The sequence below is a fragment of the Perognathus longimembris genome, chromosome 13 (genome assembly GCF_023159225.1).
Source record: "Perognathus longimembris pacificus isolate PPM17 chromosome 13, ASM2315922v1, whole genome shotgun sequence".
In the NCBI taxonomy this organism is placed as follows: Eukaryota; Metazoa; Chordata; class Mammalia; order Rodentia; family Heteromyidae; genus Perognathus; species Perognathus longimembris.
In genome coordinates this window covers 48,043,824-48,065,574 of record NC_063173.1, presented here as the reverse complement: position 1 = coordinate 48,065,574, position 21,751 = coordinate 48,043,824, and the positions used below count along the sequence as shown (strand labels likewise).

Genomic DNA, 21,751 nt, shown 5'->3' with positions numbered 1-21,751 from the left:
AAAATCATTGACCCTTATGTATCTGAGGCTTTATCTTAAAGAATCAAGGACAAAGGAAAGCTAAACTTGATTTTTCTTCTAGAACTTCCTGTCTGAGCCAAGTTAAGTGAAGGTATCTTTTTTTTAATTTATTTGTTTATTAATTGAACACAAATTTTTTGACAAGGTGTTGTGCAAAAAGGGTACAGTTACATAGTAGGGCAGTGTGTACATTTCTTGTGATATCTTACGTCCTGTTTAAGTGAAGGTATCTTTGTCCATCACTTCCATACCTTTAGCACTGATGCAATTTATGTTCCTAGTGTCCCTAGGATAGGCAGAAATTAGGCAACTAGATTTTTGTGTGTGTGTGCAGTGTTGTGGTTTGAACTGAGTCTCACACACATGCTAGGTAAGTATTCTACCATTGAGCTACATCCACAGCCTTCAGTTCTTGGTTGAACTGGAGTTTGAACCCAGGGCCTTTCCCTTACTATGCAGGCACTCTGCTACTTGAGCCACACCTCAGACCATTTTGCTTTGGTTATTACTCAGATAGTGACCCATCAAGCTTCAGACCAGTGATCCACCATCATTGCTGTCACCTGTGGGACTTCGATTACAAGTGGGTTGTCTCGACAACTGGTCCCTGCAGTTTTCATAAGCCATTTATCGGCCTACAATCCTCACTTGCACCACAAATTTTAAAAAGGGAGCTTTGAGGGGCTGGGGATATGGCCTAGTGGCAAGAGAGCGTGCCTCCCATACATGAAGCCCTAGGTTCGATTCCCCAGCACCACGTATACAGAAAACGGCCAGAAGGGGTGCTGTGGCTCAAGTGGCCAAGTGCTAGCCTTGAGCAAAAAGAAGCCAGGGACAGTGCTCAGTCCCTGAGTCCGAGGCCCAGGACTGGCAAAAAAAAAGGCGGGGGGGAGCTTTGAGTTTTGAGGTGGTAAATAAAATTACAATAGCTACAAAAGGGTAATATAGCTCAGTGGTAGTGCTTGTCCCCAGCACAGATGTAAGAAAACATTAATTTCAAGCCAGGTACAGGTATGACAGTGCACACCAGTTATCCCAGCACTCTAGATGCTTGGGAAGGAAGATTTATAGAGTTCCTGACCAGCTTGGGTTAGATAGCAAAGCAAGACTGTCTTTAAAAATTAAAAAAAATTAAAAATAAATAAAATGGTGTCAGTGGCTCATGCCTGTAACTGTAATCCTAGCTACTCTGGAGGCTGAGATCTGAGAACTGCAGTTCAAAGCCAGGCCAGGTAGGAAAGTCTTTGAGACACTTCTCTCCAATAAACTACTCAGAAAAAGAAAGTAGTGCTGTGGCTTAAGTGGTAGAGTGCTAGCCTTGAGCAAAAGAAGCTCAGGGACAATACCCAGGCCCAGAGTTCAAGAAAAAATAAAAAATAAAATAAAAAAAAAACTAGGGTTGAAGTAACTAAGAATTTATAAATGTAAGGAAGCCAACAGCTCTAAAGGAAGAAAAGAGGGCCATAATGTCCCTACTTTGGGATATGTGCATTTCTTAGCTGGTGACAAGATGTGTAGTAGTCTATTTCCAATGGAAAAGTCATGGGTGTCATCTGCTTTCCATTGGTTTCTCCCCCACTTCCTGGAGAGTTGATTCTCTTCTAGTCACCACTCTTGAAAACTTAAGGCTTCTCATGATACCCAACATTACTCAGAAGATGTTTCCTACCCACATAGTCCTTTCTTTCTCAAAGACCCTTTGGCTTGCCCCCATTTAAGTCACTCCATTCTTCCATCCAGCTTCATTGTCTCCAGGTAGAGGAGTTCCGCCAACTGCATGTTCCAACTTCACAGATGATGAGATTCACAAATTTAAACAAAATAACCACAGTTTTGTTGTTTTAGCTTCTTATTTCATCTGATCTGAGCAGAGCAGTTTGTGGCATGGACTAATGGTCTGATCTCTGTTGGCATGCAGTAGAAAGCCCTTTGTTAAGGGCTACAATACATTTTCCTCTAAATTTTATTTTATTTTATTTTTATTTTTATTTTTGGCCAGTCCTGGGGCTTGGACTCAGGGCCTGAGCACTGTCCTGGCTTCTTTTTGCTCAAGGCTAGCACTCTGCCACTTGAGTCCTGAGGCTTGGACTCAGGGCCTGCGCACTGTCCCTGGCTTCTTTTTGCTCAAGGCTAGCACTCTGCCACTTGAGCCACAGCGCCACTTCTGTCCGTTTTCTGTATATGTGGTGCTGGGGAATTGAACCCAGGGCCTCATGTATACGACGAGGCAAGCACTCTTGCCACTAGGCCATATCCCCAGCCCCTTCCTCTAAATTTTAAAGGAGATGAAAAGAAAGGTTGCCCACTGACCTCATCTTTTGCCAATCTGTCTTTGAACAAGAGCCCTTCATTTTTTATCTGGGAAGTGTCTTCTTTTGCCCCAAGTTCCTATTAAAGTTTGAGGAATGAAAAGGCAAGTGTTAGATTGTGTTCGATCCTAGAAATGGAGGAATCATTATCTTCTGTTGCCTAAGAACCAAAAAGATTTAGTGACCTGCCTCTTTCCTTATTGACGTGCTAAAGACTTCACTGAGTCAAAAATCTGTTCCTTCTAGCATATTGATTCTACTTTCCTTCATTGATGTTAGACAGAAATGAGAACAATCTACTTTGGGAAGGTAGAGGAAGCTGTCAGTATCTGTTATATACCAGGGCATGGCTGCAACTAAGACAAGTAAAACCAGGACTCCTCAAACATGAATCAGCAGACTGGTTTTGTAGCCAGGCCTGCAAAGAGACCCTCACACCCTTGACAATTTTCCAGTGTAATAGAATTAGTTAGGTGGGACAGGGCAGTGGGTGCTGGTTACCTGCTTTTGTTCTACATATCTCCTGGGGGAGCTTCAGGGCACCTAATGTAAAGGAATTTATTATTTTTTTGAGACAGTCTGGCTTTGTAGCCCAAGCTGGCTTTGAACTCATGATCCTTCTGCTTCAGCCTCCCCAGTGCTGGGATAACAGGCATGTGCCGTCACCCCCTGCTGTTAAGGTAACCTTGAGCTGTATTTGTGGCACATTTGGTAAAGATAGGGTTATATTTATGCCATCTTAGCTGTTGTTTCTTGTCAGTTCTGAGAAATAGGTTATAAAGCCAGTCTCTAGCATTCTGGAAAGAGATTCACAGCTCTGGGTGGGAAAGACTAATGACTAAAGCCATAAATGGTTGGGGAGTAGCTAGAACTACCTAGCTATCTGTCAGTATTGGAGAAGTTGTTGCCCAGATAGCTTTCAGGGCTGACTAATTGTGACATTATGTCCCCCCTCAAAGATGTACTGAGAGCTGTTCAATTCTAGCCTAGGAAAGGACTGGAAACCACACCTTGGAATTTTTCAGAATATATCAGGTTCTCTTAATCTGTGGCCTTTTGTTGCAGAACTGTGTGGAAAAAGGCCTGGGGCAGCTACCCTCCAGGACCTAAGAATCAATGCAGTATCCATAATGCACTCTCTGGACCTCCTCCCCCTCTGACAGTCTTGCATTAATTCCCTCCTTCCCACCCTCATGCAAGATGTGGTGACCTAGCAAAAGCTTATCAGGAATCCTGGAAGCTGCTGATGTTCACGGGGCATCTTCTGGCTTTCTGCCACAAAGCAGGATTTAGCCTAATAACCAAAGATTTTGGCCCTTGGGAGCTGCCTTCTCTTGGGAGCAGCACCATTTAAGGACTTGGATGGGAGGTGGGGGTGAGGATGTGCCAGAGCCAGAGGACAAATCAGTGTCCTTGTGACTGAGGAAATTGTAAGGTAACTAACAAGGTCTTAGAGGCTGGGGATATGGCCTAGTGGCAAGAGTGCTTGCCTCTTATACATGAAGCCCTGGGTTCGATTCCCCAGTACCACCATATACAGAAAATGGCCAGAAGTGGCATTGTCGCTCAAGTGGCAGAGTGCTAGCCTTGAGCAAAAAAAAGCCAGGGACAGTGCTCAGGCCCTGAGTCCAAGCCCCAGTTCTGACCAAAAAAAAAAAAAGGTCTTAGAGAAGTAAGGAGAGGGTCTCAGACCCTCCAATGGCGACTGTTTAATTACTTTGTGACTATGTCTCTCCTAACTTGGTCTACCTGTCATACTTACTGGAGAATTGTGTCTCCAAAGCAAGTACTAGATAGTATTTGCTTATTAATCCCTCCACAGCAACAGACAATAAGAGGTAAATTTGTGACTTAGGCTTTGCTATTTTTCTGGACTAAAACAATTTTAGAAAAGAAGTTTCTCATTCAGCACATCTTTAAGCATCTAATTTACTAAAACATTATTTTCTTCCTTGTAAGGCCACTTTCTCTGGCCCTTCTCTGTTCTCTGAAGTTTGTAAGTCATGATGATTTTAGGGAGATTTTGTTCTGCAGCTTATACAGAGCTCCAAAGACCCAAACCCAGGACTTCCCTCATTGAACCCACTTAAATCTTTCTGACCCACTTAACTTTTGACTGTTGAGAGAGAATAGTATTAGATTAAGTATGCTAACCACAATTGTCTGATCACAATCAAGTTAACCTGTCACTGTACCTTGAGCCTTGAAGTTGGACAGGAGATCATTGGTTATCTTCTAGACAAAGAAAGAATAAAGGCATCACATTGTGTTTCTTGATGTGTAGAGGAAAATGGTTAGAGCAAAAGGAAAGGAATTGTATTCAGATGGAGAGCAATGGCCCTGAATTTCTTCAAGGATCCTGCTAAGTATGCTTATATGAAGAAATTATGCACAAGTCAAGGTATCCACATTCTCACTAATGATTAGGACTGAAGTTCATAAAGTCCATTAAGGTTTTTTTTTTTTTTAATAGTTGTCAGAGTTCAACCAAAGATTTAAGGAGTCCTGGCTATCAGATCTGGAGTTGACTCTTACCAAGAGAGCATAAGAGGTTCAAAATGCAGCCAGAACAGGGCAGTTAGTCTTACTCTTTTTTTTTTTTTTTTTTTTTTTTTTTTTTGCCAGTCGTGGAGTTGTGAGCATTGTCCCTGGCTTCTTTTTGCTCAAGGCTAGCACTCTACCACTAGGCCATATTCCCATCCCCAGTCTTACTCTTAAGTCAGAACTAATCCCGTATCTGTTAAAGGCTCATCCATTCTGAAGATCATTCTAGAAGGGCACCATTAGCTACAAGGCACATTTCTTATGACAACACTGAGAAGTTACTTTTAACAAAATTCTGTGGTATGTCATTGAATTGGACACACATGCTGTATCTTCCCCATTCTAGAGGGTAAAAGGTAAAAGGCTTTTCATGTATCATTTCCAAGGCTGCTTACATGTTACCTATGTTCTCAAATTTGTGGTTTCCCTTAGGGTTTCACCTTTTTTTTTTTTTTAATGGGAGGAGAGAAGACATGGTGTCACTATGTTTACAAACATTGTTGCAGAGGTATTATTTTTTATTTTTTATTTTTTGACCAGTCCTGGGCCTTGGACTCTGGGCCTGAGCACTGTCCCTGGCTTCCTTTTGCTCAAGGCTAGCACTCTGCCACTTGAGCCACAGCGCCACTTCTGGCCGTTTTCTGTATATGTGGTGCTGGGGAATCGAACCCAGGGCCTCATGTATACAAGGCAAGCTCTCTTGCCACTAGGCCATATCCCCGGCCCAGAGGTATTATTTTTTTAGTACTGCCTCTATCGCTATTTGTTTTTTCAACAGGTTGTTTTGTTTTTATTTGGTTGTGGAGCTTGAACTCAGGGCCTGGGCACTGTCCCTGGTCTTTTGCTCAAGGCTGGTGCTCTACCACTTAGACACAGCACATTTCTGTGTTTGTGGTGGTTAATTAGAGATAAAAGTGTCAGACTTTCCTGCCCCGGCTGGCTTTGAACCGTGATCCTCAGGTCTAACCCTCCTGAATAGCTAGGATTACGGGTGTGAACCACCAGCACCTGGCTTCCAACAGGTCTTATTGTTCTTCTTTTCATCCTCCTAGTTAGTGCAACTGTCTCTTACTAGTAACAGTGGGTGGGTATTCCCTTGTAGTTTGGAGTTGTTTGGTGTGTTTTTTTAAGCTTATATTAATTATACAGGGAGGGGATTATTTTATTTTTACATTTCCCTCATGTTTACGTTCTATTCCAATAAATATCATCCCCTCTTTTCACACCCCCGTCCCCCCTCGAAAAAAAGTAGCATCTCCAACGTTTCATTTTCATAGATTTTTTTTTTTGAGAAAAGATCTCTCTATTGGCCCCAAACTTGATGAGGTTTTGTTGTTGTTGTTGCTGTTAGGTTTTTTGTTTGTTTGGTTGGTTGGTTTTGGTGATACTGCTCAGGACCTTGTACTTGGAGACAAACACTCTATAACTTGAGCCACTCCCAGTCTCCCAAGTGCTGGGATTATAGAATAAGTAGAAAGTAATTATTAAGCTGGGCCCAGCAAACATAGGTGGTATTACTTGAACCCATGAGTTGGTGACCAGCCTGAGCAACATAGCAAGCCCTTTTATCCAAAAACAAAACAAAACAAAAGTTAAATTCATTTTATGAATATTACCTTCTAAATCACACTCTTATTTTTATCACACTCATTTATTTTTCCTCCCCATCAGCCCTAGGGGCAAGTAAAAGCAGATGAAGTCCATCCCTATTTTATAGAATAAAAACTAGAAAGGCTACTAGGGAAATAAAACAACAGTTTATAGGTTCTCAGCTTCGTGTCCTTTTCATGGGCCCTTTTGTGAAACCCCAGATGCAGGTATCTGGCAACAATAACAGCTATTACTGTTTATGAACTTGTACCATGTCAGGCATTCTGTATCTATCATCTTGTTTTATTTTATCTTGGTGTCTGTGTCTGTGTGTGTGTGCTCACAAGCATGCATGCAGGTACAAAGGCTTGAAATCAGAGCCTCATGCTCTTGCTTGGTTTTACATTCGTGCTTGATACTCTGTCATTTAAGCCATGTGTCTCCACTTCTGGTTTTATGCTGGCTAATTGAAGATAAGAGAGTCTTGATGTTTTGTCTTCCCTGGCTGGCTCTGAACTGAGATTGATTCTTAAGTCTCAGCCTTCTGAGTAGCAAGAATTATAGGTATGAGCCACCAGCATATTGCTTCAATCTCCCTAGTCATTTGAATGTAGTAGGTGCTTTATTTGGGTGTATGTTGATACTGGGGCCTGAACTCAGGGCCTTGTGCTCTCTTGGCTTTTTTTCACTCAAGGCTAGCACTCTACTACCACTTGAGCCACAGGTCTACTTCCTGTAGATGCTTTTTTTTTTTTTTTTTTGCCAGTCCTAGGGCTTGAATTTTGGGCCTATGTGCTGTCCCTCAGCTTTTGTGCTCAAAGCTAGCACTCTATCACTTGAGCTACAGCTCTATTTCTGGCTTTTTGTGGTCAAATAACAGATAAGAGTCTCATGGATTTTTCTACCAGGCTGACTTCTGTTCCTCAGATCTCAGCCTCCTGAGTAGTTAGGATGACAGGTATGAGATTACAGGTGTGAGCGACTGGTGCCCAGCATGTAATTGTTTTGGGGGGTGGGGTTTTTTTTTTTTAATTAAAGCTGAGATCTGAAGAAGCTGTTACACATTATATCAGGACTTAGACCTGCCTTAAGTAAAAGCCTGTGCCGTTCATTCCTCTTTTTTTTTTTTTTTTTTGGCCAGTCCTGGGGCTTGAATGCAAGGCCTGAGCTCTGTCCCCAGCTTCCTTTTTGCTCAAGGCTAGCACTCTACCACTTGAGCCACAGCGCCACTTCCGGCTTTTTCTGTTTATGTGGTATGGAGGAATCGAACCAGGGCTTCATTCATGCTAGGAAAGCACCATTAAGCCACATTCCCAGCCCCCTCTTAACCTAGACCTGTTGATCCTGTCTGACTGAAGTTCTTCTGAGTATTCTCAGAAAGACTTTGAGGCTGGTTTCCCCTCAGCTGAAACCCTAGATCCAGCCAAACTACCTCTCAGAATACAGTCGACTGGAAAGATGGGTAGAAACTGATTAAAGGAGAATCTCTTGCTTTGAGAAACAGATTGATCTCCATGCCTTTCAGTTCCTTTCCATTCCCTGATAGAAGGAAACCATGTGCCTGTGGATTCAAAATTACCTTCTATCTGCTCCCTACATCTGAACACATCTTTTAGGTTTCTTGAACAATAGCAGTTTTAATAGTGCTCTTAATTAGATGAATTAAGAATGTTCCCTGATGTTATCACCCCCTTCCGCCCCCCTATCACCTCCAGTTCCCCATCACTATGCATGCTAGGGAAAGTTTCCATGGTAACATGGCTACCAACCCAGGTTGCCTCTCACTGGTTGTTCTGGCCAGAGGAAAGTTATGGGCAGTCCTTGCCAGTGTGGTGGGCTCTGCATGAGGCTGATGCCAAAGCAGCTAGGTGAGAAGAGCGGAAAGGTTCTGAGAGCACATCAACTAGGCTTCTAGTATGTCCTGTAAGAGACCTAGCTCTCACCAAAAATGAGTCCTACCTTTTCCTTTCCCACAGCTCTCCAACGTAAGTTAAGGGTCAGCACATATCCAGCATGCCTTTTTCTGTGTGATTAATTTATTTCTCCTTGGATTTTGTTGTTTTGGTAACATTATTTCTCCTATTGACTTTTCTTTCCCCTTTTCCACCCAGAGAGTTTTCAATGTCCTTTACCCAATGCCTGCTGACCAGCGGAGACATGTAAGCATCAATTCAGCCCGTTGGCTGCCTGAGCCAGGACTTGGCCTGGTCTATGGCACCAACAAAGGAGACCTGGTGATCTGCCGACCAGAGTGAGTTGTTTTGGGTGGGAGATGGAGGTTTGCAGGGGTGGTAGGGGTGGTGGTTGAGAATATCTCTGACAAGGTGTAGAGAGAACAGGGTTCATCTGAAGGCTGTTTTTAGACCATCAAATAAAATTGTTGGTAGGGGGTATAGCATCCTCCTGCCCAGGGGTGGAGTTAGCTATTTATCCAGATACTATCACAAAGCTGCTTTAGAGGCTTACGTTCTTGAATCTAGGACTATTTTCTTTTCTTTTGTTGTCTCTTGTTTCCTGGTTTCTTAGTAAGTTCTTTGCAGACAAAAACACAGATATCAAAGATTCTTTTTAAAAGCTTTTCTGAAAATTTTACCTGACAGTCTTGAGTTAATGTTGTAGACATTAATTTAGAGAATAAAATGGAAATGAGGTATTGTTAAAACCCTAATTTGTGAAGCCACTGATCTCTTAACAGCTTGTTTCTGTGTCCTGCCTGTTTTTCTTTTTGCTTGAAGCTCTAGTTCATAATAGTGAAGAAAAACTTAAAAAGCTCAATTTAAAGTCAAAGTGATTATTATCTTGCCTTAAATTAGTGAGTAGGAGGGGACAGGGAGCCAAATCATTTCTGTCCTGATGACATTCCTTTCCCTTCCTCTGACTTCTTGGAGGATAGGTATCTGTCCAGACACTAGTTCACACTCAAGACCCTGGGAATCAGCCAGGTTTGTCAACCATTTCTAGACCCAGCCAGGTGGGGAATATGAAGCTCTGTGCTTCACTGCAGATCACTCTTGATTGCTGTATGGGACACTGCAGGGTTCTGAGCCACTAAATGCCACTTCTGCCTCTAGGCTGTCCTAATGCTGTCCTTCACTTGGTGCAGAGTCTTCTAAGGTGTGCTGTAGACCACAGAGCATGGTATGACTGGTCTCACAGGAATCTCTGGCTCTTTCAGAAAGTCCTTGGTGAATTTTCCTAGAGTATATATTTGGATCTATTCTTGTGGTCTGGTAAGTTGACTAATGATTGACCCATATCAACTGAGTTAGGTCAGTAGCTATGAAGAGAGAACCTGATTCCTGATTTTAAATCAGACTACTCTTGCCAAGGAGAAGGCTTTCCTCTGCCAGATGCTTTCTCTTCGGCATATCCTTCACTACCTCCTGTGCCTTTCCAGTTATCTCTTTCATTACTCTACCATTTGTTATCTAGGGTTCTGCACCTGTCAATTTCTATCATCCCTCAAGCTATCCATACATGATCCAGGATCAGTCAGTCCTGAAATACTTCTTTTCTTATCTCTTTCTTTCCTTAGGAATTCACAAGAAGAATGTAGTAGATATAATTTCCAAAACTGATGCAGAATTCTGGACCATTATTTTACTTTATAACAGCACTCTACTTCCCCTTTCTCAGAGATCTCGTTCCTCCACCAGTGTTGTTTTATCCATGACTCCTACCACTTACTTTGGTCCCAAGTGAAGTTCCAGTCCAGTCCCTTGCAAAGTGATCTACCCTCATAGAAGCAGAATCTCTATCTCATTTTGTTGTGGCCTCCTGAAAGGTGTCCTGTCTGAAACCCCAGCCCACATACTTGCTATGAGTCACAGACTCCTTAGCCAAGCATGAAGCTGGCTGTGGCCTCGATTTTCTCTTTTTTCCCCATATGTTGTCTTCAGCATTCCAGCGTTTCAGGAAGCTTGAGTCTTCTTGGGCTGCCTGGGGGATTCTTACTCAGCAGGAGCTCAAAACTCTTCCTCAAGGAAGATGGCACTAGCATTCGACATGTGGAACAGTCTCCCATAACAGATCAAGAGGACACTATTTAGCCCATCTTTTTGGTGCTGCTTTTTCTTTTGATTTCCTGTATTCCTGAAGCCTGGAAATTTAGGACCCCATATAAATCTGACATGGATGTGACTTTGTCCTAAGTTCTTCAAAGCTTCCCCACTTCTCACTCTCTTTCATATCTTAGTCACCTTCATATCTGTCTTTTGGGCTTTAAAGCCTAAAACAGGCTGCTGTTCCCCCATGGTAGAAATGGAGAACATCTGCCCCATGGGTCCTGTAAGACCTGCAGAGTCGTTTGGTACATGGTGGGGCAGACACATTTGCTTCCTGTCATCTGTTACTGGCTATCTGCTTGAATGGCCTGCAAACTGATGTGAAGAATATTCAAATGGTCCTTGACAGAAAAAGGTTATTCAGGGGGCTGGGGATATGGCCTAGTCGCAAGAGTGCTTGTCTCGTATACATGAAGCCCTGGGTTCGATTCCCCAGCACCACATATACAGAAAATGGCCAGAAGTGGTGCTGTGGCTCAAGTGGCAGAGTGCTACCCTTGAGCAAAAAGAAGCCAGGGACAGTGCTCAGGCCCTGAGTCCAAGGCCCAAGACTGGCAAAAAAAAAAAAAAGAAAGAAAGAAAGAAAAAGGTTATTCACCCCTGCTTTAGGCAAAGAAAATAAAACAACAAACAGATGAGGATTAAGACTCACCTCAAGCCTCAAGACAAATTATTGACAGAACTGAGCTTCCTAACTTTCCAGTCCAGACCTCTCTCCTATATCTGTTATAATTTTTCTATCAACAATCCCTTTAAACTTTTTTTTTTTTTTTTGCCAGTCCTGGGGCTTGAACTCAGGGTCTGAGCACTGTCCCTGGCTTCTTTTTGCTCAAGGCTAGCACTCTGCCACTTGAGCCACAGCGCCACTTCCCAACAATCCCTTTAAAATTCTCACAAAAGCAGTGTACTCTTCTGCAGAAAAATATACTATAGGAATACATATACATGCTTTTGTAACTCACTATGCCATCTGGTAAAGAGCCACGTTAGATTGTGTTTAAGCAGGTCAGGTGATTTGTGCACAGGAAAATGCAAGGATAATTGAGAGCAGTGACATCTTTTCAACAGCCTATGATTGGTCTCTGGCCTAGAATAAGAAAAACAAATAAATAGGAAAATAGGAGCTTGGGGTGGTTATCTTTTTTCTTGAGCAGCTGCCTAAGGCTTGCTGCATGTCGGCGGGTGACGCAGCTCCCTGGTACACCCATTCCCAAGGGCACAGTATCCAGCCTACCAGCTGGGCAAGATTGTAGCCCTCCCCCTGAAACAGGTGGTTTTCTGTCTTTGTCCAGACACAGGCAGCTGCACTGCATTTTGTGCTGTCAGTGCTGTTCTTGATTTTCCTCCATTGTCAGCCTCTGCACTCTCACCAAGCACAAAGCAAGGAATGAGCTCCTTGGGATCCTTGGTGTTCTAAAACCTCAGTTGACAGTAGACAAGGGCTTAGAGAATTTTTTCCTGCCAGGGGAGGGAGTGCTTAAGTGAGAAGATGAACAACTGGCCCTTGAGCTTCTATACTAAGCCATCACATTATAGTGCCTGATACCCCAGTCACCTGCCCTTCTAGGCCTGAGGTGTCCTTTTCTCCTGGCTCTCTCACCTTCTCTCCTGACAATCAGTCCAGCTCTCAGTTGCCATCACCAAATAGGTGTAAAGGACCAGGTTGATTTGAGGGGATTCTTACCCATTTCTGATTTCAGCTATGTAACTGGGGATAGTGGGGAGGCGTTAATGAATGACCATTGCTTCTCAGAATCAGCTTAGAAGAGTCATAGCAGAAGAGAAGTAATCTGAATCTGGGCATTTGGCACCTTGGCCAAGTGTGACAAAGCTCCAGCTCTGTCCTTTCAAGGGAGCCACCAGTGTAAATGGTAATTACAATCAAGCTTCATCACCCAGAAGGGGAAAGGCACACATCTGGATGAAAAGGGAACTAAAATTGCTCCAGAGCCTCCATCTTTCAGGCTAGTCCAAGAGAGCCAGGTGTTTGCTCTTTCTCACACCTCAGCAACCTTCGTCACCCAGTAGAAAAGCACACATCTGGATGAAAAGGGAACTAAAATTGCTGCAAAGCCTCCATCTTTCAGGCTAGTCCAAGAGAGCCAGGTGTTTGCTCTTTCTCACATCTCAGCAACAGTGTAGATAAACACCAATCTTGGAAACAGTTCTCCTTCCAAATAGACAGCCTGGGTCTGACAGATGAAAGAAGAATATTCTCAAAGGGAATACTCCCCAAAAGTTGGAACATTTAGAGGTGTAAGTTAGCATCACTGAGGAAGCCAGGCTGGCTTTTCGGTGTGTTCAAGGAGCCCAGGCCTAAGAAAATTTTGAGCCGTGTACCCTTACAGATACTGCTGAAGGAAGCCAAGAGTTAAGTGGAAATTTGTCTGAAAAGGCTGCCCCCCTCATTGGCCTTCTCTTCTTCATCCCTTTGTATGTTTGTCTAGATCCCAAGAAGAGCTGAAAATAAACAGTGACTCATTCAGCCTTTCCAAGACTCAAGAAAGAGGGTGATAGTTGGGATCATTCTTTAGTTTCCAGACAGAAGTCAGTGATACTGAGGCTGAGTTTCAGCTACCAGAGAGTGTCTTCAACTCTTCCTTGGTACAGTAACCAGAATTAAAGTCAGATCCAGGGGCTTGCTGTCATCAGGCACTGTGACCACAGGAAGGCTGCTCTGTTAGAGCCATTTGTGGGGAGTGGAGGCCTGAGAGATAGAGTGGAGCAGCACATTGCTACAGCAACTGTGGCCCTGTTCATTTGGCTGCTTTAAGAAGTAACCCAGAAGAGCTGGATGCCCTAGCTACTCAAGGAGGCTGAGATCTGAGGATCAAGGTTTGAAACCAGCCTAGGCAGAAGAGTCTCCATGAGATTTATCTCTAATTAACCACTGGGGGAGTGGGGGGGGGGGGAGACACACACAAAACAGAAGTAGTGTGGCACTGTGGTTCAAAGTGATAGAGCACTAGCCTTGAGCAAAAAGAATTCAGAGACCCAGAGCCAGCACCAGTGGTTCATACCTACAATCCTAGCTACTCAGGAGTCTCAGATCTGAGGATCACAGTTCAAAGGCAGCCCAGGCAGAAAAGTCCAAGAGACTCTTACCTCCAATAATACTCTGAAAAAGCAGGAAGCAGCACTGTAGCTGAAGTGGTACAGTGTTAGCCTTGAGCAAAAGAAACTCAGGGACAGAGCCCAGACCCAGAGTTCATGCCCCAGGACCAGAGGGAAAAAAAAAAAGTAACCCAGTCTGTGGCTCCCAGATGATAGTGCACCCTGCCTGGATGAAATGCACTTTAGGGGGCTTCTAACCACCAGTATTATGTTAACTGTCCCAGCTCAGACCTTGAGCCTTCTTATGGCCTCTTTCTATGATGGGAAGAAAGTTCCCACATAGTGCACAGTTTGATGTAGATTAGACATGGACAGTTGTCACTAACCAGTTCTGGCTAGCAGGAATTACAGAGAAGGGATTTGGCAAGGCCCCATGTGGTATTGCAACCTGTCAATAAATCTTGACAAGTTTGTAAATCAGAGGCTTCTTGGCAGCTGGCTTCACAGGGTGCCTAAAGCAGTCAGGATTGCTCACCAAAAAGTACAGCGATGACTTTTTGGAGGGCTCTGCAATTTGCCTCTTCCCTATCACAAGGTTACCTTACTTCACTTCCATGTAGTAGCCCCCTAGACATGGAAATAACTGAGTTATTTCCAGTGCATTTTGTCTTACCTTGTCTTCCTGTCAGCCTTGTTCAAGGCTGACCTTGAACTCACAATCTTCCCATTTCAGCCTCAAGTGCTAGAATGACAGTCATAGGCCACCATGCCTAACTAAGGCACTGCTTTTTCAAGTGGTAGTTGGCAGATCATGAAGGCCCTTTAGCAGAAGCTAGGAGAGGTGGCACAAAACAAAGTAATAACACTTTGTTTGGCTCTGCCTCTTTCGTCTCAAAGATACAAGTGTGGGGCTGGGAATGTGGCCTAGTGGCAAGAGGGCTTGACTCATAGTCATGAAGCCCTGGGTTCAATTCCCCAGCACCACATATATAGAAAATGGCCAGAAGTGGCGCTGTGGCTCAAGTGGCAGAGTGCTAGCCTTGAGCAAAATGAAGCCAGGGATAGTGCTCAGGCCCTGAGTCCATGCCCCAGGACTGGCAAAAAAAACCAAAACAAATAAAATCAAAGATACAAGTGTTTTGCCAGGTAAAACCTATACCCAATGTGATAAGGTATAGCCAGATCTGAATCCTAAATGCCTAGCCTTTTGGCTTATGGCCAAGGCATCCCTACCCCCTTATTGACCTCCTAATCAAGCCAGTATTGTCTGATCCTCATGTTGAGAAAATAAGCCTCTCGTATCTTTTTCCCTAACTCACTCTCTTCTGTCCCTTATAGCCCCCTGGCTTTCGTGTGTGGCTCCCTGTGGAAATGACTTCTCTTGTCAAATGAGCTTGATCTAGTTGCAGGTTGAAAGCTTTCACTTTCTTTGTAGTCTGCTTGGCTGCCATAACAAAGCACCACAGACCAGGAGTCTCAAATGATGTTTATTTTCTCACAGTTCTGGATACTGAAGGCCAATATGAAGGTGTTATTCGAGTTGGCAAGGGCTTTCTTCCTTGCTTTACATCACCACCTTTTCACTATGTCTTTGCATGCTCACTTTCTCTCTCTTTCTATTTTTTGGGGGGCGGGGGAGTTTGGGGAGAGAAAAGGCTGGTTTGAGACAAAGTGCATGCTGGTCTAGAACTCACTGCCTCAGCTTCCTGAGTGTTCTGATACAAGTGTGTGCCACCATGTTTGATTCCCCCAATCTCCTTATCTCTATTTCTTCCAGCACTGGGATTTGAACTTAGCCTAACATTTGCTAGGCAAAGCACTCTACCACTTAAGCCACATTCTAGCCTCTCCCCATTTTTGTGCCAATACTGGGGTTATCCCTGAGCTTTTTTGCTCAAGGCTAGTGCTCTACCACTTGAGACACAGCTCAACTTCTGGCTTTAATTAATTAGAGGTAAGAGTCTTGTGGACTTTACTGCCTGGGCTGACTTTGAACCACAGTCCTCAGATCTCAACCTATTGAGTAGCTACAACGACAGGTGTGAGTCATCAGTTCCTGGCTATGAGCCCTTTTTTTTTTTTTGCTTTCACATTGTTTTTCAAATAGAGTTCCCCTTTGTTCCTCATCTAGCTCAAACCACATTCTTCCTTCCTATGGCCTCCCAAATAGCTTGGATTACAGGCACACACCACCACAACCAGCTTTTTGGCTAGATGAGGTCTTGCTAATTGCTAAGACTTTGCTGCCTAGGTTGACTTTGACCCATGATCTTTTTTGCCTGATCTCTGTCTCTTGGATACCTAGAATTACAGGTGTGAGGCACTGTTCCCAGCTTACTCATGTTCTGCCCTACCATCCTTTCTTCCCTCCCCTCCCTTTCCCTCTTCTTCCCCTTTCTTTCTTTTGCTTGCTGTTGTCTACCTCTCTCTCTCTCTCTCTCTCTCTCTCTCTCTCCTTAGAAGACTGTAAAAGACTATAATTGTATTAGGGACCACCCTGATGACCTCATGTTGACTGTCTCCAAAAACATTTTCATTAGTGGTTAGGACTATAACATAGAAATTTGAAGGACACAGTGTAGCCCATAGCAGATCTGGATATGCAAGAAGATGGTATGCCCTGATCTATTTAGGAGTGGAAAGGAAGTTTTGAATATCTTTTAGTAGCTCTGCATGAACACCAGCAATGTAATTGGAAACACAAAAACTTATCTTTCTTACTACCTTCCCTCACATTTCAAAGCCACCACCACCCTCTTCTTAACTACACAATTAATGGTGTGTGGTAACCCCTCATCAGGAAGAGATCTTTAAGCTGAACATTGGTGGCTGACATCTGTAATCCTAGCTAACTCAGAAGGCTGAGATCTGAGACTTTCAGTTCAAAGCCATTCCAGGCAAAAAGCTGGAAGTATGGGCTGGGGATATGGCCTAGTGGCAAGAGTGCTTGACTTGTATACATGAAGCCCTGGGTTCAATTCCCCAGCACCACATATACAGAAAATGGCCAGAAGTGGCGCTGTGGCTCAAGTGGCAGAGTGCTAGCCTTGAGCAAAAAGAAGCCAGGGACAGTGCTCAGGCCCTGAGTGCAAGCCCCAGCACTGGCAAAAAAAAAAAAAAAAAGCTGGAAGTAGAGGTATGGCTCAAGTGGTAGAGTGATGAGCCATAAATGATAAAAGCCTAGTGAGAGCACAAGGCCAGGAGTCCAGATCTCAGTATCAGCACTTCTCTCCCCAAAAGGAGAGATCTTTCAAAGCAAAGCAGTCCTGTGTCTGGGTACTTCACTGTCAGTCACAGCTGCTATCTGAGGTGGCAAACCATGTGGAAAGATGATCACCCATAGCATCTTGCTGCAGTTGTGCAAGATCAGCACAGTTCAGGAAAAGACTGGCAATCTGGAGACTGAGGAGAGAAGCAGGATAGGCTTCCAAGCCAGTCCCTAAAGCCCAGGAGGTGTTTGTTTTAATGGGGTTTGAACTCAGGGCCTACCGTTTGCTAGACAGTTGCTCTACAACTTGAGCCATACCCCCAGCCATTCTGTTTTAGTTATTTTTCAAATGGGGTATTGAAGTTATACCAAGACTAGATTGGACTGTGATTCTATTTATGCCTCCCGTATAGATGACATATGACATGTGTGGGCCACACCAGGTTCTGTGTGTGCTGTGTCTCTGTGTATGTGTGTGCACATGCCAGCTTGAACTCTGGGCCTGGGCTTTTTGTGCTCAAAGCTAGTGCTGTACCACTTGAGTTACAGCTCCACTTCTGGCTTTTTGATAGTTAATTGGAGACAAGAGTCTCACAGACTTTTTTGCTTGTGCTGGCTTCAAATCTTGAACTTTAGATCTCATCCTCCTGAGTAGCTAGGATTTCAGGCATGAGCCACCAATTGTTTGAGGTGGAGTCTCGTGACCTTTTTTGCATAGGCTGGCTTTGAACTGTAATCCTCCTGATCTCTGCCTCCCAGCAAGGTAGGATTATTGGCCACCTTGCTGGCTGTAAAGAGTTTTTTACCACATTCCTAACACCTTTTGTCTTCTCTTCTGTACCCTTTCCAATGATTTTCAGGGCCTTAAACTTTGGTATTGAATACTACTGGGACCAGCTGAATGAGACCGTGTTCACTGTCCATTCCAGCAGCAGGAGCAGCGAGCGGCCTGGGTAAGCAGCATCTGATTGTAGGCCTGTTCCTTCTTCCTACTTTTGATGAGCTCTGGGCCCTTCCTCAAGCAGCCCTTCACTGAATTACTGCATGTCTTGAGGTTTTTGCCTACAGTCCCATTTGAGAAATGTGTTTTATATAGGAAAGAGGACAAAACTAATGCCCTCAGAGTCTCATTTTTAGTATATCTGGCCTCCTTCCTTCCTGGCATGGTCAACACACTTGGGGTGAGGGGAAGAAAAAGGACTGTGAAAAAAATTCCTGCCCCATGAAGTCTGCTGTGGCCTGTGGAAAAAGCATGGTAGTCAGAGGTGGGATCTCTTAGATAACTAGAGTCCCAGGGACAAAGAAATGCTGGCTTAGTGGTAGACCCAAGGCCATCTCTGCCTCCTATAGAAACTGCAGGGCACGATTGGAGAAATGGTCCCAAATGTAGCGAGAAATGAATGTCTAATGATCATCTCAAAAGGTTAGTGCCTCCTTTGCTGACAGCTCCAGTGACACCAGCAGCACTTCTGGCAAGTGCCTTAAGGAGAGGAGGACATGAGTCCTGGGCCTGGCCTTCCTTGTAGGACAGCTTGGCTCCCTGCCTGCAAAGCTGTGTTTTCAAAAGAACCTAAGAGGAAAACTTCAGAACAACTTCATAAGAGTTCTAGCACTTTCTTTCTTGCAAGTAGAGATCTTAATCTTCATAAGTCTTAGAATTTAAACTGGAGTCTTGTCAGCTTGTAATTAGAAGGAACATAAAGCTAAAGAGAGAAAAAAAAAATCAACCACCTTCCTTTGCCTACCTTTCATCCTACAAATCACTACTGAACCTGTTTTTTTTGTTTTGTTTTGTTTTTTTGTCAATAGTGGGGCTTGAACTTGGCCTGGACACTGTCCCTGAGCTCCTCAGCTCAAGGCTAGCCCTCTACCACTTGATCACCACTCCGGTTTTCTGGTGGTTAATTGGAAATAAAAGTCTCATGGACTTTCCTGCCCTGGCTGGCTTCGAACTGTGATTCTTAGATCTCAGCCTCCTGAGTATCAGCTAGTATTACAGGCATGAGCTGCCAGCACCTGGCTTGAATCATTTTATTTGAACCTTTTTTTTTTTTTTTTTTTTTTTGGCCAGTCCTGGGCCTTGGACTCAGGGCCTGAGCACTGTCCCTGGCTTCTTCCGGCTCAAGGCTAGCACTCTGCCACTTGAGCCACAGCGCCGCTTCTGGCCGTTTTCTGTATATGTGGTGCTGGGGAATCGAACCTAGGGCCTCGTGTATCCGAGGCAGGCACTCTTGCCACTAGGCTATATCCCCAGCCCGTATTTGAACCTTTTTTTCTTTTTGGTCAGTCATAGGGCTTGATCTCAGGGCCCAGGTGTTGTCACTGAGCTTTTGTGCTCAAGGCTAGCTAGCACTCTACCACTTTGAGCCACAGCTCCATATCCAGTTTTCTGGTGGTTAACTGGGCATAAAAGTCACATAGACTTTCCTGTCTGGGTTGTCTTTGGCCCATAATCTTCAGATGTCAGACTCTTTTTTTTTTTTTTTTTGCCAGTCCTGGGGCTTGGACTCGGGGCCTGAGCACTGTCCCTGGCTTGTTTTTGCTCAAGGCTAGCACTCTGCCACTTGAGCCACAGCGCCACTTCTGGCCATTTTCTGTATATGTGGTGCTGGGGAATCGAACCCAGGGCCTCATGTATATGAGGCAGGCACTCTTGCCACTAGGCCATATCCCCAGCCACAGATGTCAGACTCTTAAACAGCTAGGATTACAAGCTTGAGCCACCATGGCCCAGCTCACTTCAGATCTACCATCTCTGTTCCCCCCAAAATTAGCCTGTTCTTTAAGAGACTGACTAAGACTAGTTGGCTTTGCAAGATGTTAGTGCTTCTCTGGCCTTCTTCACTTGTCCTAAAGCAGGGACTGGTCTCAGGTGATTAGGCACAGCCACCATCAGGAGGTAGCTGTGGAAGCACAGGGTTCTCTTACCCTGTGTCTTGGCCCATGGTCACACAGGACCCCAGAGTTCTGCGAGAGGAGCTGTCCTAAGCACTGCCTGACTTCAATTTGTCTTTCTCTCTCTAGAACCAGCAGAGCTACGTGGAGGACAGACAGAGACATGGGTCTGATGAATGCAATTGGGCTGCAGCCCCGGAATCCCACCACCTCTGTGACATCGCAGGGCACACAAACTCTAGCCCTTCAACTGCAGAATGCTGAAACACAGACTGAGAGAGAGGAGCAGGAGTCAGGGACAGCAGCCACGGGTCCTGGGGAAGGTAGGAGTCATTCACAGCTAGAAAAAGGTCTGACTAGAGACCAGAAGTTGAAAACAATATCAGTCCCTGAAAGAGTTGGCCTGAGGCTCCTGGCCTCTACATGAGCAGGTGGCACTGTGTGAGTGTCACTCCCCAGCCATGTCTAGGTAATGCCTAGGAAGAGCCTTCTCAGGAAGGAACAGGGACATCATTTATATGAACCAGATCAGTTTCTCCAGTAAGCTGAGCTGGACCTTTGTCTCTGAAAGCTAGGGGACCCATGCTGATTTACCAAGCATCTTAAGTCAGGCACCAATGCCTCACATCTCAAATCCTACCTACTCAGGAGGTTGAGACCTGTAAGCTTGAGTTCAAAGCCAGCACAGGCAGAAAAGTCTGCTAGACTCCTATCTCCAAAATTGCCAGCAAAGGCTGGGTGCCAGTGGGTTGCTCCTATAATCCAAGCTACTCAGGAGCCTTAGATCTGAGGTTCACAGTTCAAAGCCAGCCCAGGCAGAAAAGTCTATGAGTCTCATATCTCTATTTAGCCACCAAATAGCCCAAAGTAGAGCTGTGGCTCAAGTGGTAAGGTGCTAGCCATTAGCACAAAAATCTTAGGGACAGCGCCCAGACCCTGAGTTCAAGGCCCAGGATCAGTGCACACACACAAACATACAAAACAGCAAAAAGCTGGTCTAGAAGTGTGGTCCAGTTGTTACAGTGCCAGACAAGCAAGCAGCGCAAGTGCAAGAGCTTGATTCCAGACCCTGGTTTGGTGGGAGGGGATGTTGAGGATTAAAAGGGCTGCCACGAAGGTTCTACTACAAGCTCTGTGTCCAGGCCTTAGGTTCCCAGGGCCAGCCCCAGATGGCTTGTCTTCCCACAGCTGGCATGGCAGATGGGGACTGCTGCAGGTGACACTCAAATTCTTCTGTTGCATACGGTTCCACTGTAGTCAGGCACTAAGCCCCTTCCTCTCACCTATCTCAGGTGTGGCTCAGCCAGCCTCAGTTCTCGCTCTGTGCTGGCCTCACACTTTTAAGAACCAATTAGCACTTCCCAGTGGTAGGGCTGGAGCCACTTTGGAGCCCATCAGCAGCTGTGTTAAACAGGCTGTTCTCACTCTTCTTACCCCCTACCCCCAGCCTCTTGCTGCTCCAAACTCCATACAAACAGCATCCAAACTGACATTCTCTAGGTCTGGTTAAACCATTTGCTTTTAAAGAGACATCGAGAGAAGCCCTGGTGTGCATCAGGCAAAGACTAACAAATTGCCTGTTCCACCCCTAGGGAATGTCTCTCTACGATGCCATCCTCTACAGGACAGGTCCCCTGCCAGGAATCGAACATTTTTGAGGCAAGCACTCTACCACTAGGCCATACTCCCAGCCCCAGGAACTGAACATTTTCAAAGTTAAGGCCCCTTTTGGTCTGTGGCCCAGCATACCTCCTACATCTGGGGCCCAAGTCTGTCAGGTGGAAACCCCCTTGCAGGCTGGAGCTAGCAGAAGTCTTAAGCCTTGTTGAGGAAGAAACGACTGAAGCCTCTTGCAGCTATCCCAAACGTCCTTTGGCAGGTTTCTGTGGACTCTGAGCTATCCTGAAGTCGATTAAACCAATTGCAAGAAGCCTGAGATCCAAGCACTTGAGACCTGCTTTTCCAAGCAGAGCCAGAGTGCATGCCCTCCCTCGCAGCAGACGGGCAGCCTCTGAGAGCCTCTGGTGAAGCCAAACAACATAGGAGTTACAAAAACGATTCCTCTG

The 21,751-nt window shown here is 44.9% G+C and overlaps 1 protein-coding gene across 5 annotated transcripts in view; it reads left to right on the top strand.

Annotated features, from left to right (window-relative positions):
- The window catches only part of Ambra1 (autophagy and beclin 1 regulator 1), a 206,852-nt gene that overhangs the window by 180,583 nt on the left and 4,518 nt on the right, over positions 1-21,751 (top strand). For all 5 annotated transcript variants that reach the window (XM_048359846.1, XM_048359845.1, XM_048359844.1 and 2 more), the window contains 3 exons: positions 8,576-8,715; positions 17,651-17,743; positions 19,815-20,008. In XM_048359846.1, coding sequence (XP_048215803.1) covers positions 8,576-8,715; positions 17,651-17,743; positions 19,815-20,008 — 427 coding nt within the window. The remainder of the gene's footprint in view (positions 1-8,575; positions 8,716-17,650; positions 17,744-19,814; positions 20,009-21,751) is intronic.